General features: G+C 37.2%; 1 protein-coding gene across 4 annotated transcripts in view; it reads left to right on the top strand.

The window, feature by feature from the left end:
• NELL2 (neural EGFL like 2) overlaps positions 1 to 16,303 on the top strand; it is a 388,134-nt gene that overhangs the window by 347,328 nt on the left and 24,503 nt on the right. For all 4 annotated transcript variants that reach the window (XM_047788021.1, XM_047788020.1, XM_047788022.1 and 1 more), the window contains one exon: positions 14,141 to 14,281. In XM_047788021.1, coding sequence (XP_047643977.1) covers positions 14,141 to 14,281 — 141 coding nt within the window. The remainder of the gene's footprint in view (positions 1 to 14,140; positions 14,282 to 16,303) is intronic.

The following is a 16,303-nucleotide window of genomic DNA, read 5'->3' as shown; positions in this document are numbered from 1 at the left end:
GAGGTTCCCAGGCTAGGGGTCTAATCAGAGATGTAGTCGCCGGCCTACGCCAGAGCCACAGCAGTGCAGGATCCAAGCCTCCTCTGCAACCTACACCACAGCTCATGTTAATGCCGGATCCTTAACACACTGAGCAAGGCCAGGGACCTAACCTGCAACCTCATGGTTCCTAGTTGGATTCATTAACCACTGAGCCACAACGGGAACTCCTAATATTCGTAATTTTTAATCCTGCTTTTACATGTCATTAATAATTTTCTAAAGCATCATTTTAAGCAGTATAGCATTCCATTTTTTGCATGTGCCATAATTTATTTAATACTCCCTCACCACTGGGCATTATTAGATCATTATCTTTGCTCTAGCAGCTTAATACTGAGATAGTGTGGGTAAAACTAGACTTCCAGTTGCTTCTGTTGTTGACTGATACACTGAAACTACTAGAAGGACAGACTTCATGTCTTTACATGATTGGATCCTGCCTCTGAGCAGCAGAATAAATTCCTGGGAAACACATTTCCCATGAAAACTACAAGCAGCCATGGCAGCTCTACTCATATAGGAATTGTTTTTCTTTTGGGTCCCTTTATATTATTTCTCCAGTTACTGTATAGATATTTTTTAACTGTGTGTGTGTGTGTGTGTGTGTGTGTGTGTGTGTAAGTATAAACAGTGGTGTGATGGAAACTACATGCAAAAGACAGATAAAGTACTGGCACTTAGTTGCCAAACAACTGTCAGTTACCTTCCCCTCTCCTGCGCCCCCCCCCCCCAGTTCATCAGATAATCTTAAAAAGGTGGTCTAAAGGATTATTTTTCCTTTTTAAAATACCTTACTCAAGTACAGAATTAGACTGAGTCTGTAAGATCAAACACTCAGGATTAGAAACCTTTTGATCTATCGTTTGCTTCTGCCTTCATGATAAAATCTCATTGTGCAATTGATCTGATTGATCATGAAGAAATAAGTTGTGGAAATGAACAAAAAAAATAATTAGTCTGGAAGAAGTTTGATTCGGGGACCTCCTATTGACAGGACCAAACAGTTGCCATCAGTCTGTGTGGTTAAGAGGTTTTGGAGCCCATGAAAGAACACACTGTCTTTAAGAACCCCATAGGCTGTTTCACTTAATTGTATTTGGAAGGTGTTATTGGTTTGCTCAATTGCTTTCTTTTTGGTATTTTTTTTCCCCTTCAATTATCTATGTGGGAAAGCTGTGATGTTTCATTGCTGGCTGAGAAGCCAGCATCAAGCTAATGGGTGTTTTAGCGGAGATGGAAACAGTCGTTATAAGAAAATGGTCTGAAAGTAGAGAGCGTGTCAGAGATCTGACACTTGCTCAGAGCCGATAGAAGCCATCCGTCAGTGTATTTCTTGCTTAGGACCCACTCAAAGCTCTACCTGATGACTTCTTATTCAGATATGTGGCAACTGTAGTATCCCATTTCTTTGTTTATTGGCATCCGTGAGCTCATTTTGCTCAAAGCAGTATTTCTCATGATGTAAGTTTGTCAGTTCGCAAATAAATACAGACCAGCTATTTTGACTGTCATCCTACCATTCCTGTCATGTCATTCAAGGTTTGCTTTCCTGAATAACCAGTGAGTTCATCAAAATGCATAAGACCTTTTTGTAGTGCTATATTAATAATTAGAAAGCTTGCAATAAATTATTACACAAAAGCAATCCAGCCATCTTATTCTTACTGAATAGTTTGAGGAAATCAGCTTCTTTTTCCTCCTTCTGGAAATAATCTTGAGGTAGATCAAGTAGGCAGTCTAATCCTTGCTATTAAAAAGTGGCTCAGGGAAGCATAGGAATTAAGAGTTTCTTAGTTTTACCCTGATTAAAAGCAGTCTACTTATTATTATAGAGCTCGCAGGGGCTTCGCATTCATATTGTCTTGGGAGCCTAGCTATAATATCATATAATGTACGAAAAAAGCCTGCCTATTTTAAAAGCAGGTACTTGATTACAAGGTAATAAATGAATAAATGTTTTAAGTGATTTGCTTGTATCGGCAGGAAGAAATCTGGAAGTTTTTGCTCAGCGATGTTCTTCCTCAGTGACCTAGTTTTCCATGATCAGAGCTTCCGAGTGAGGTCATGTCTCTCCTGAATTTCACGTATTTCTTCACCTTACTATTCCTGCAGCTTCCCATCTACTTTGTATCTGAGGTACTTGTGCTCATGCTATATCTTTTTTATTCGACTCTGGGCTCTTGATTATACTGCCATCGTGACTGGCATGTTTTCTATGAAAGACATTGGATATGTATTTGTAAGATGAATGAATCACTAAAAGTATTCTAAGTCTCATATACTACACATTAAGCTGAGCTACCTTGGAAAAATGGATAGCAATAGCAAATATCTTTTAAGTTTTAAGGAGTTTCCAGAATTGGAATGGTTCCTGCAGGTCCACTTGTGAACTTCCCACCTCGCTGCCAGCAATCCCTCCTGCAGTTACTCTGCTTTTCTATCCCTCCATTTTCCCCCAAGCACTGCCCTTCGTTCTTTTTTGTCTCTTTACAATCTCGACTTCGGTAGTTTCATCCACCTGTTCCAATTTCAGGAACATCCTGTGTATCAGTTCTGATTGTCTTATCCGCATGTCTCTGGTCCTGATAACCTTTTCCAGAGCTTCCGTCTCATTTTTCTTTTCATTTAGATATCACTACTTGCAAAGTTACTATCCTATTATACTCAACATTTTTAAAATGAGGTCTCTGAATGGCCTTTAAAAATATTTTTATGAATATGAAAGAGAACAGATAGGCGGTTTAAAAAAATCAAACAGAAGAACTTGGAATGAAAAACAATTGTCCCCCAACTCACTTCCTGCTTACCTTTTAGAAGCTTTTCTAAAAGGAGTTCCTCATCTGAACTACTTGGAGAAAATAACCCAAGAGATTAATTTCTCAGCTCTCCCAGAGATGGCACATAACTGGTACCATACCAGCTACACAGGAGAGAAGTTAATTCATGATTTACTCAGGATGCCTTAAAGTACTAGAACTTAATTCTTTTGTGAAAGTCCAGCTGAAACAAGGGGTGAGGGGAGCCCATTTTCCAATTCTCCTAATATGTTTATACCGGGCTTTGCTTAATTGGCAACTTTAAACATTGTCAGTAGACTTCCTGCTACGATAGATGATGATTTACCTCCCTTGTGCCACCGGCTTACCATATTCTCTTTATTCTAATGAAAGTTACCATTTTAGCCTTCACTAATATATGTTTTCACCTTCATTTCTTATTTTATCCACTATAAATAGTTTTTCTTGATTCCCTGTTTCAGCACAGAGTTGCAGTCTGAGTTCTGAGCAGACATGAAGATTTGGGAATAGTATTCAACCCATTACAAGTAATTGTCAGTGTATTAATAGTGTTTGAGTATTTAAAGCCCTAGCATTGGATGAAATTATTAAGAAGTTAGTAGATGAAAAAGAAGATATCTAAGCAACGCCGAGTAGTTATGCTGCGAGCCACACAGGAAGTCCAGTCTAAGAATAGATACACAGGGAATTCAGACTTTTGTAGATTGAAAAAATAAGATCTGCAACGAAGGCCAAGGTACAGTGGCCAGTGAGGTAAGAGAACTAAGACAGTGATAGATTCTTGCAAAGTAGAAAGGGTTTTAGAAGGAAAAAGTGGTGAACCACTGATAGGTCTTTCTCTACCTGGATTTAGTCATTTATTTTTTCATTACATCATCAGTAAAATTTTTAAAAATAGTCCATAGCACATAAGCCTTGTAAGAAATTATATGTCTTAAAATTTCTTTATCCTGGAGTTCTTACCTTGGCACAGTGGGTTAAGAATTCAACTGTAGCAGCTTGGGTGGCTGTGGAGGCATGTGTTCAAACCCCAGCCTGGCACAGTGGATTAAAGTATCCAGCATTGCCACAGCTGTGGAGTGGGTTGCAGCTGTGGCTCAGAGTCAGTCTGTGTCCTGGAAACTTCCATATATCATGGGTACAGCCAATGAAAAATCTTTATCCTGCTTTTATAGGTATTTGACAGTTTTGTCAAGTATAGAATTCTAGAGTCAAAATCATTGCTTCATTGTCCTACAATAAACATTGAGAAATGAGACACTACACTGATTCTCATCCCTTTATGTGTAGTCTGTTATTTCCCTTCTGGAAAATAGTAAGATTTGTATTTTGCAAAATTTCAAAATGTGTATTTTGATGTGAATCTGTTTCATTCATTTGTGAGGCAGTGTTGTGTATGGGGTAAGGATTTGACCTCTATATCTAGTGTACCTAGATTCAAATCCTACTTTTGCCCCTTCAAAAACCTTGGGAAAAATTACTTAAACTTGGAGTATCTAAGCTACTTTCTCTTTGAAATTGGGAGAGTAATAATATTTCCTATCCCGGGGTCTGCTATGGTTATTGTATGAGTAAATATAGGTAAATTGCAAAGAACAACGGCTGCCATATAGCGGGCCGTAAGTAAATATTGGCTATCATGTCATTATTCATCATTTAGAGAACATGGTAAGGCCTTTTAATCTGAAGACTAGAGTTCTGTGAAAAGTCCTTCAGTTATTATTTTTTAAAGATATTCTTTTATATTTATTTTTCTCTTTTCTTGGTATGAAATTTGTCTTTAATCAGAAGCTATACCCTTTGAGTTGGTGCCCTTTGCTTTTATTCTATCATATTTTTCTTCTATTTTCTATATGTTGCTCTCTTAGAGAGACCACTTCTACTTGATCTCCCAATATTATATTGTATTTATTAAAATTTTACCTCTCATATTTTTAATTTCTAAGAATTCTTTTTTATTCTTTGAATATTCCTTTTTATAGCACTGTCTTCCAAATCTTTTTTTTTTTTTTTGTCTTTTTGCCTTTTCTAGGGCCACTTCTGTGGCATGTGGAGGTTCCCAGGCTAGGGGTCGAATCGGAGCTGTAGCCACCCGCCTACACCACGGCCACAGCAACGCGGGATCCGAGCTGCGTCTGCAACCTACACCACAGCTCACAGCCATGCCGGATCCTTAACCCACTAAGCAAGGCCAGGGATTGAACCCGCAACCTCATGGTTCCTAGTCAGATTTGTTAACCTGGAGTTCCCGTTGTGGCGCAGTGGTTAACCAAAAAAAAAAGATTTGTTAACCACTGAGCCATGATGGGAACTCTGCAAATCTATCTAAAGATATTAATTAGAAATAATTCCAAATCTATTTAAAGATAGTCTTCCAAATCTATTTAGTCTTCCAAATCTATTTAAAGATATTAATTAGAAACATTTTAAGTTCTGTTCTGGGAATTATCTCTATTTCCTTCAGGGTCAGTTTTTATGATGGTATATCTTGGTTGTTCTGTAAGATGTTATAGACTTTTCCCAGGTATTTGTTTTTCTGTGATCTTGCATTAATGTTTAAGAGTGAATTAAAGGAAAAACCAACTTTGACCTGAGATATGACAGTAAGGTTTGTTGACTGGTAGACTTACATTGGGTGAGCTAAAAGGGAGCCACTTTTTACAGTTTGGTCTCTAAATACTGAAATGCATAGGACTTTGTTCTGAAGGATAAGTGCTATATTAGCTACTTAATTTCTTCCAGATATTGCATTTATTTCCTTTACAAAAGAACCATCCATTCTAGTTTTGGGGGTAATTGCTTGCTTTCAGCAGTCTGCTCAAGGTGGGAGGAGATGAATGGGTTGATTGTGCATCAGTGGACCTTTAATTAACCCAGAAATTTATTGAATTTGCTTCTTTGCTGGTGATGTTTTACCTATTTTCTTTGTTTATGCTTTTCTTTGTTTCTTTAACATAATGTTTCTAAGAGTGAGAGGAAGAAGAGATTTAACAATGTTTTTAATCTTTCAAGCTTAATTAGAAGTTTTGATGTACTCTTTTTGTTAAAAAATTAATAATTTTTATAACATATTTAATATATAATTACATTTAGATTGTATTTTATGTATATGTCAAACACATTTTCTATACTAATTTTATTTCATTTAACACTAGTCAATTTTTTCACATAAATATTTGAAGTAGGATTAGGAAGTGTCATCTTATCATCTTGTTTCTGCATTTTAGTGAACGCTTTCAAGCTGACACCCCTGCCTTCATTCCGAATCCTGAACTAGCAGGACTCAAAAGGTGGCCTGCTGAGCTTACCACTTAGTTACTTAATGTTATGAATGGATCATTCATTCGCTCAGTAAATGTTTATAAATCTCACACTATGTGTTCAGTTCTTTGCTAGGTGTTAGAGGTATGGTTTAAAAAAAATAAATGTAGGCATAGTTGCTACCCATATGGAACATATTCAAAAAGATCAGCATTAATATTTATACCAAGTATTATTTTATTTTATTTTATTTTATTTTATTTTATTTTATTTTATTTTATTTTATTTGTTTTTTTTTGTTGTTGTTGTTGTTGCTATTTCTTGGGCCGCTCCCGCGGCATATGGAGGTTCCCAGGCTAGGGGCTGAATCGGAGCTGTAGCCACCGGCCTACGCCAGAGCCACAGCAACGCGGGATCCGAGCTGCGTCTGCAACCTACACCACAGCTCACGGCAACGCCATATCGTTAACCCACTAAGCAAGGGCAGGGACCGAACCCGCAACCTCATGGTTTCTAGTCAGATTCGTTAACCACTGCACCACGACGGGAACTCCCCAAGTATTATTTTAAACTATTGTGATATTAAGGAGCTTTGGGGGTGAAAGAAATGTTTTATATCTTGATTGTGGTAGTGGTTACATGTCAAAACTCATGAAATTGTTTGTGATGTTTTGTGTATATCAATTTTACCTCAGTATAGTTGGTTTTAGGTCTAAGGAGATAATATACATAACCCCATGACTATAGTTGATAGCGCTGTATTGTGTAATAGAAACTTACTAAGAGAGTAGAACTTCAGTGTTCTCACCAAAATAAGTAAATAAATAAATAGGGTGGTGGATGTGTTAATTAACTTGCTAAGGGAATCCTTTCACCATTTACACATATATCAAATAATCATAGCATACACTTTAAATATTGTATTTGTTAATTGTACCTTAATAAAGCCAGAAGCAAATAATGTTGTTTTTTTAAAAAAGGGAGACAAAAATATTTAGGAATAGGTCCAGGCAAAATAGATTTCCTTTCAGAAATCTATAAAAACCATAAAAATAAAGAGGAAATACATCATGTGTATGAATTAAAATATGCAATAAAGATGTCAGTTCTTTCCAAATCAATGTATAGAATCAATGCAGACTTTCCCTTCCCCAATTTTATTTGGTTTGGTGAGAAATTCACAAACTAATAGACAGAAAATGCAAAGAATAAATAAATAAACTTTGAAGTGTGGGGGGAAAGATGACCTATGATGACCATGCACTGTTTCTCCTGTGAGGCCTTGTAGAATTAACAATAGTTAACAGCAAAGTATTAAGAAAAAGAGAATATTACTTATATAATTTAGAATAGAAAACTCAGAGAGGTTTATTAAGATATTCAAAGTTAGGACTTCCCATTGCGGTTCGGCGGGTTAAGAACCCAACATACAGTCCATAAGAATGTGGGTTTGATCCCTGGCCTCACTCAGTGGGTTAGGAACTGATGTTGCAGCAAGCTACAATGTAGGTTGCAGATGCATCTGGGATCTGGTATTGCTGTGGCTGTGGTATAGGCTGGCAGCTGCAGCTCCGATTCAACCCCTAGCTTGGGAACTTCTGTGTGCTGCAGGTGCAGCCATTAAAAAAAAAAGAAGAGGGAAAAAAAATTCAAAGTCATACTGCTGACAAGCCAAAGAGCTGGAATTCATTCACACTGAGATATATATTGAGACATCTCAAAGCATAGGCTGTTCCTGGTTGGCCAAGGGTTGATCTTAAGAGGAAGCCTAGTGTGGGAGAGTTCTGAACTTGGAGTTCAAAGAGTTCTGGTCCATGGTGTGACCTTGGGCAATGCATTTGTTTTCACCACTTCTTAGTCTATGATATAGGGATAAGGGGACTATATCTAGTCACTTGTTATGGAACATGATGGAGGGTAATGTGAGAAAAAAATGTATATATATGTATGACTAGGTCACTTTGCTGTACAATAGAAATTGATAGAGCATTGTAAGTCAACTGTAAGAGAAAAAAATTAAAATCTTTAAAAAAAAAAAAAGGAGTTCCCATCATGGCGCAGTGGTTAATAAATCTGACTAGGAACCATGAGGTTGCAGGTTCGATCCCTGGCCTTCCTCAGTGGGTTAATGATCCAGCATTGCCGTGAGCTGTGGTGTAGGTTGCATATGCGGCTCAGATCCCACGTTGCTGTGGCTCTGGTGTAGGCTGGCGGCTACAGCTCCGATTAGACCCCTAGCCTGGGAATCTCCATATGCCGTGGGAGTGGCCCTAGAAAAGGCGAAAAGGCAAAAAGACAAAAAAAAAAAAAAAAAAGCTCATGGGGGAGTTCCTACTGTGCTGCAATGGGATCAGTGGCATCTCTGCAGCACCAGGATGCAGGTTCAATCCCCGGCCCAGCACAGTGGGTTGAAGGATCTGGTGTTGCAGCATCTGCAGCTCAGATCTGATCTCTGGCCTGGAACTCTAAATGCCATGGATGCAGACATTAAAAAAAAAAAATTTTTTTTTTGAAAGAATAGCTTACATGAATGTTGTAAGGACTAAATGATGTGATAAAGAAATTATGTTTTTTTTAAGAGCAGTCATTAACTTCCTAATTATGTACTATAAAGTAATGAACATAATTTTCACTAAATATACTTTGTAATCACTCAACTTGTGAAGAGGATTTTATGATTTTCAAAGTTTATTTACATATATTGTCATAGTTTATTTTCAAAAATTCATATGAGAAATTCAGTCTTCTTATGAAATGTTGGACAATATTATATATCCAAATGTGGCATAATTGTAAAAAACCGTAATGCTTACATGAGTTTGCTTTCCTTGAGCACTAACGTCTAAATGTGGGAAGCAGACTCCCCAGAAGCTCAACAAAAGACAGAAGGAAATGACCTTGTGATTTAAAAAAGAATGCTGCAGATAATCTAGAAAGCAAATAGTCCACATGTGGGTAATCAAAAATTGATTGATTGTTTCGAGGATGTTTAGTTGCCTACTGTTTATCAATATAATTTAACTACCAGCGCATAGGATTGTGATATAAATAAGCCAATCATTATTTTTTGTAAGAAATGATGTCAGGTTTTTATTAATGATAAGCAATTTGAAACACAGCACTCTCATTCTTTGTTTTTGCCATTGAAAATACCGTGCTCATTTTAAAAAATAATTGTATTTTCTTTTCTTTGGTATAGGGAGCAGGTTAAACTAGTGACTAGGGTCTCTTTTAGGTATGGATGGTTCTGTACATCGCACACATTTTATTCTTAGTTATATTGTCATGGTAGAAATAACTGTTACAACGCATGAAAAAGGATTTACATTCATGTGTCTCATTTTACAACTACACTTGATGTAACAAAGAAATAATTTGTCATTTTCCAAAGTGACCCTTTAAATGCTGATGTCAAAAGCCGTTTTCATTTGACTATGACTGAAAACAGTGGTCTGTGACATTGTAGAAGTCACCCAGTCTTTTGTCACCATGCCTGAGGGAGACAAAGAGAGCGAGATATTGACCTATGAGCTTTTTTTTTTTTTTTTCAGACATTTTCCTTTCTTGTTTATCTGCTTGTTGGTTTGTTTTTAATGACTATCTCAAAACATGTGCTTTCTAGAAAATCTATCCCTACAGTGCCTTCCACTTTCAATATCTAAGTCAATTTTGATCCCTGGAGTATGACTGCTGCTCATGACTGCTGTTGAATGGCTAAATATCTTTTAGATTTTAGATTCTCTGTGCTCTGGGACAGCATCTTAATATCAGCACTAGCTGACTGTTCTAAATGCAGCCACTGAAAAAGTTCTAATTGTCCCTAAGGAACTAGGAACTAGTTCCTTTCTCAGACAGAATATATAATGAAATCAGTTTTTCATAAAATGTATTTTTAGTTTTTTATATAATATACCTACAAGGTATAAAATTAAGGTCCTCAAAGACTAAATCATAAGAGCTTATACATCCTGTACTAATCTTTATGAATATTCTATTCAGTCTGAAAAGTAATTTATTCAAACTTGGTAGTTCTTCTATGGAATAAAATAATAAAATTTTCCTCCTCTAGGTCTACTGTTCTCTGTGTATCTAACTCAGATAATATGAAGTTTGAGTTTAACTGGCCTAAGGAAAGTACCAAAGAAATAAATTACTTGACTTGTTTTACTATTTTCTATTATATAACATGTAAAGCACAATGTGTGCATATTTGAAAGTACACACAGTGTGTGCATCTTTATGTCGTAGATCATAGTGACATTTGCGTTTGAGTACTGATAAAATTTATTGAATTCTTAAATTGTGGATGATGTGTCAATTCTTTACTTACTAAGTGTTTATTGAGTAACTGAGGATGCACATAACTAAGGATGTAAGTAACTAAGCTTACGGATGAGGCTATTTGTCTTTTACTTTAATTAAAGGCATGAAAAAAAAATTTACCTTCTGCTGGGAAGTGTGCCCTTTGGCAATTCAAGTACACTTCCATTTTCTACTCACTTTCACCAAAGTAGAAAAGTCTGCATAAACAAATCAAAATTAGCAGGAATATAAAATTGTAAAATGAAACAACGTACATTATCTGCTGAGTTTTCTTTTGCTATCTACCCTAAATGATAGCAAGTATATAGTTTGAGCCATGACATAGGTATACTTATACCGCATTTTGTCAATTCAGTAATATCTTAAATGAATTAAGATATCTCAGTACCTAAGGAATACTTGGTAAATCCTTCTGAAATATGAATAATTACTCCATATTTTATATTAGTGTTTTCAACACTTTAGTTATTTGTATGCCACTTTCATAAGTTTTGTCATATTCATAAATGATTTAGGCCAATATTTATTTAATATTGGTTCTGTGATTCCTTTCCCTTTTTATTATATTTTTTGCTTTGTAGGGCCCCACATGTGACATATGGAAGTTCCCAGGCTAGGAATTGAATCTGAGCTGTAGCTGCCAGCCTACACCACAGCCAGAGCAACAAGGGATCTGAGCTGCATCTTGCAGCTTACACCACAGCCATGGCAACACCAGATCCTTAACCCACTGAGCAAGGCCAGGGGTCAAACCCGCATCCACGTGGATACCAGTTGGGTTCATAACCAGCTAAGCCACTCTCACTTTTTAAATTTAAATACAAATTTACTTCTGTACTATTGCTATGAATAGAAATAATTCAGAAATATAAAAATGTAGCCATTAAAATAAAGTATTTGCCTGTCATCACCTAAATGCCATACTAGTGATGGCAGGTATATGACATGTTGAAAAACACTTTCCTGTATGATCATAAATTCAGATTTTCATAAATTTAATTTTCTTAAAACACAATTTAGATAGCAAGCCCAGTGAGGGCAGGAATTACTTCCGCTTTGTGTATCTTTGTTTTCCCAACACTTGGCACATAACAGGCATTGAATAATTCTTGATTGGAAAATTAATGAGTGACATGTATTTGCATACGCATCCTCTAAAATACAACGTAATAGTCATAATCAGATAATAAAATCATACTCAAATTGTATATGAACATAAATTATGGCCAGCATATATTTCAATCTCCAGTCTTCAGAACACTAATATACTGCATAAGCATTTCTAATGACTTTAGTTGGTATGTCAAGGAAGGTTGCTCTGATATAAATAAAGAGAAGTGGGGATGAGGCAGTATAGGAGTGGGCCTGGTGATTGGAAAGAATGACAAGAAAAAATAAGTAAGGAGTAAAAATATAAATATATATCTGTGTCATGGGACCTGAGGTAACCCTATAACTGTGTCGTGGCAAGAAAAAAATGACTAAATTAAAGGGTAAGTAGAGATGTGAAAGGTGCTTCAGTGGAGAAGGCTCTGTTCCGTTAGTAGTTACTTCCAAATCACCAACCTTAGTGACAAGATTCTTCCAAGATGAAGTACTCTAAACATCCCCTTTATGGCCTTTTCCCAATAAACTCGCTTCTAAAGCTTAAATTCCAACCTGTTTTCTTTTGTCCTTGCTCTTAAGAAATGACATAACCAATTTTCTGCATCATTTGGGTTAGAAGGAAAGACCATGGAAAGCTAAAATGATTATAGCATTTTAGTCCCATTTATAAATCAGAGGTTCATCAGTTAGGGAGGCCCCTGAAAAACAAATAGGCTGCTTTATAAAAGCCATAAGGCCCTAGTAAATGGAAGCAGTCCACACCAGTTATGTTTCAGGAAGTCAGTGGTTCACTGATTTGACCACTAATAATTATTTTGACAAAAGGAATTACCAATGGTAGGAACTGATGCTTCAGAAGAGTCAAATTATTCATAGTTCAGAAATAATGTTAAAAATTTGCAGTCATATAAAATACTTATGTTTGGCTTATGACCTAATCTAAGAGAACAGTTTGCACCTTGTTTTAGGGGAACTCTGGGGTTATCAAGACAGAAATGAGGGAGTTCCCTGGTGGCCTAGCAATTAAGGACTCAGTATTGTCAGTGCTGTGGCTCAGGTTTGATCCCTGGCCCTAGAACTTGGGTGCAGTCAAAAAAATAAAGAAAGAAAGAATAAAATGAGTGATGGCTTATTTCTCTTTTTTAAGTATTTACTTATTCAAAAATTTATCTAGTTCAAAATTGAACATGGGAAAATAGGAAGTTTTTAAAGAAAATGGAAGAAATATATACTTCCAAGAATTTGGTGTTAGGTGTGACTGAACTCAGAAGGCGGTAGATACTGCTGAGAATGAGTGGATTGTCTGGGTGGGGAATGAGTCTAAAAAGTACCTGCTTCCCTTCAACAGGAAAGACCTTGTTATTGCTGGTCACTACAGCAGGGAATATGACATAGGTGCAGGAAACATATAAGAAAAGGCTATTCTCCCTTGGCAAGTGGAATCTGCAGTCATGGAAAAAGGTTGTCAAGATGGATATTTTTGGCAGCTGCAATGGTATGGCGCCCTCAGATTACTTAGCCAGGCCTGAGTCAACTCCAAAGCATCCAGAAATGCAGAAGGTATATAAGAAGAAGGTGATATTCCAAAAGGCAACTCTAGGGATTACTTTTTCTTCTATGAGCGATTGACGAGCTTTGGGTGGGGATCAGATGTCCCAATCAACAGATTGAATAAGAAGAATAAAGGCTCATAACATTTGGGAACAGTAGTAAGCCACTGGAGAAAACATATGAGACTCAAGATACATGTTCTCTCTCTGTTTAGACAGTTTTGCAAGTTTCAAAACTGTCTACTTGTATGAAAGAGCACATGCCTGAAAGGCAGGCAGCTATGAACTATCAGGTAGCCTTGGTTAAATCCCATAATTTGCTTTTGCCTCATTGTTTTCATACATTCAATATGTTAGCTACATAGCAAGATTTTTTGGAGGGTTGAGTGTAGTGATATATGTGAAACTCATTGAAAAGTCACTTATGTGACATATATTCTCAAAAATATGAAGTGTGTTTGAGAACATGTGAATGCTACTAGCATCTGTTGGAGATTATGCTGATAGTAGTAAAAGACTATCTCAGTGGCTTAAAGCAGAGAGGCTGGTTTTTTGCTCATACTATATGTCCATCCCAAGTAGAGAAGGAACAGGCCCTGTATCATCTTTGCCCAGAACTCAGGCTGACCTTCAGAGCTTCTGATAGTTGCTGGTCATTGTGATGGGGAAAGGGTATGTATGAATTACACACTGCTTCTTAAAGGCTTAAAATCACAGGTGTCCCTCCCTTGGCTTCAGGAAGTCACAAGGCTCCTAGCTTGTGTCCAGAAGAGCTAGATCTATTTGGTGAGTGGCATTAATGACTATCACAGATGGTTTCTTTCCACTTGCTACAGTTGGATGACTTTTGCAAAGGAGAAGTTGTCTAGAAGTATCTGCTGTTGCTCATATCACTTTCTTTCTGCGTAGTTTTCAACAACCAAGTAGACGTCTTGATTTTATGTCTTCTCAGTTTTAAGGATTTGCTGGCAATAAATATTTTAACAGCCAGTCAACAGAATATTTTAGTCTAAGGCATCAATTGTATCACATCTCGTTTGTGTTTTCTTTCCCAAATAGATATTGACGAATGCTCTGACGGCTTTGTTCAGTGTGACAGCCGTGCTAACTGCATTAACCTTCCTGGATGGTACCACTGCGAGTGCAGAGATGGCTACCATGACAATGGGATGTTTTCACCAAGTGGAGAATCGTGTGAAGGTCAGTACAAGGAGAAGACCTAGAGTTTAAGGTCTTGAAATCAAGGAATATGCAGTAGGATGTAAGTAGTAGACGTTAGGTATTGGTGATTTTTTGCTGTGTGTTTTATACAACAGTGATTGGAAACTTGTTAAAATCTAACTTTTGCTTGCAAATTATGATAATTATTTGATTTTTAAATAATTAAAACTTGCAACAGTAAACTGGTTCTCTCTGGATACTTGTAACTGTTGAAAGATGCCTATAGAATAAACCCATGATATAAGATACATTTTTTAAACAGAGGCATGTGAAAATCTGACCCCAAAAGAGCCAGAAAAATAGGCGAGGAATGCAGCATATAGGGAAAATAAGGGTAGATGGAATACAATGATGATATGGCCAAGGAAAACATAATACATGCTATTCTGGTCTGTTCTTAATCACTTGCCTGACAGATTCAGAGGTGTTAGTGAATGTTGTGTGTTGGATACAGAAGAAAGGTATGGTCCCTGCTTCAAAGAAGGTGCCAATCTTATAGGAGTGGAAATTCAACCAAAATGTATTTGATTTTACCATTGATTTTACTTATTTCCAGTGAATTGATACCTCTGCTCCTTTATATTCTCTAATAAGGGGCACAATTTTTAGAAGGAGAGCAGAGTAAGCAAAAGCACAGTGAATAATCACCAGGGAAACCACCCACACCAAAAGGATTTGCCATCAGAGTTTGGCTTAGGGTTGGAAAGCAAACCTCGCAAAGTCATTATTTTCTCCATCGGCATTTGTATTTATACTTTCATAGAGTAACAGCCTGAGAGAATGATGTGGCTAAAATGACATAGTCAATGGAAGCCTTGGAGAATCTAACTTAACAGTACTTGATGCCTAAATGATGAGCTGTCTTTTATCCTTGGGCCTCAAGAGGTTTTCACAAAGAGAAAAGTGGAACATATTTGGGTGATAGATGCCAAGGTACCCTGCATGCTTTTCCAGCAGTTGCAGAGCCCTGGGCCTTAAGCTGAAGTTTCATCTGGATGTTTTCATGGAACAGGAGTGCTAGTGCCTTACCAGCGGCTAACACCTGGCATTTGCAAATAACCACTTATCTGTGGTCTGAAGGCTTTACCTTGCACTTGTGACTATTCTGCAATGTGTACTTGCAGCCACCAAGAGAATGCCAGGAACCACAGACTGCAATTCAAGAAGCAGATCAGTGTGATTTTGCTCTTCCCTGATCAACTATTTTGCCTGTATTCTATAGCATATATGAGGAAGAAGTCTTCAGCGCTACTTTTTTTAAGATCATCTTTTAAGTTACATATACAAGGAATGAATATAAGCTGATTATAAATAATTCAACTATGCAGAAGTATATACAGCAAAGCTGAACATGCATCTTCATTTCATCTCCCCCTTTTCCCCATCCTTTTCGCTTCTGTTCTGGGGTAACCTCTGTTTAATTTTGCCTGGTATCCTATTCTGTGCACTGGAATGAGACTAGAAAAAAAAATATGCCCTCTTTTATCTTACTTTACATTTACAGCTGCTTTCACCATCTTTTAAATGTATGACCACATGTCTCAAGAGGGCTGTATTAGTGATCTATTGGTGCCTAACTAATTATCCCCCAAAATTAGCAGCTGAAAACAACAAAAGTTATTTCACAGACCCTGTGGGTGAGGAATCCATGCACAGACAGCTGGATTCCTCTGGTTCAGGTTTCTAATGAGATTGCATTCAAATTATTGGCCAGGGCTGTGGTCTCATGTTGAAGACTTGTCTGGGATGAGAGTAAGGGGGATGGGGTGGGAGAATCTGTTTCCAAGGTCTTTTATGAGGCTCTGGGCAGGCCTTCGTTCCTCAGCAAATGAGCCGCTCCATGGGGCTGAGAGCTGGCTTCCCCTGGAGTAAGCCCAAGAGAGACCATGTGCCTAAGAGGGCAAGTGCAGTCTTTCCATAACTGAATCTTCAATGCAATATTTCATCACTTCTCCCATAGTGTACGTGTTAGAAGCCAGTCAGTAAGTTCAGCTCACATTC

The sequence above is a fragment of the Phacochoerus africanus genome, chromosome 7, assembly GCF_016906955.1.
Source record: "Phacochoerus africanus isolate WHEZ1 chromosome 7, ROS_Pafr_v1, whole genome shotgun sequence".
Taxonomy (NCBI): Eukaryota; Metazoa; Chordata; class Mammalia; order Artiodactyla; family Suidae; genus Phacochoerus; species Phacochoerus africanus.
The sequence above is the reverse complement of the archived record's forward strand: the minus strand, read 5'-3'. Positions and strand labels throughout refer to the sequence as shown.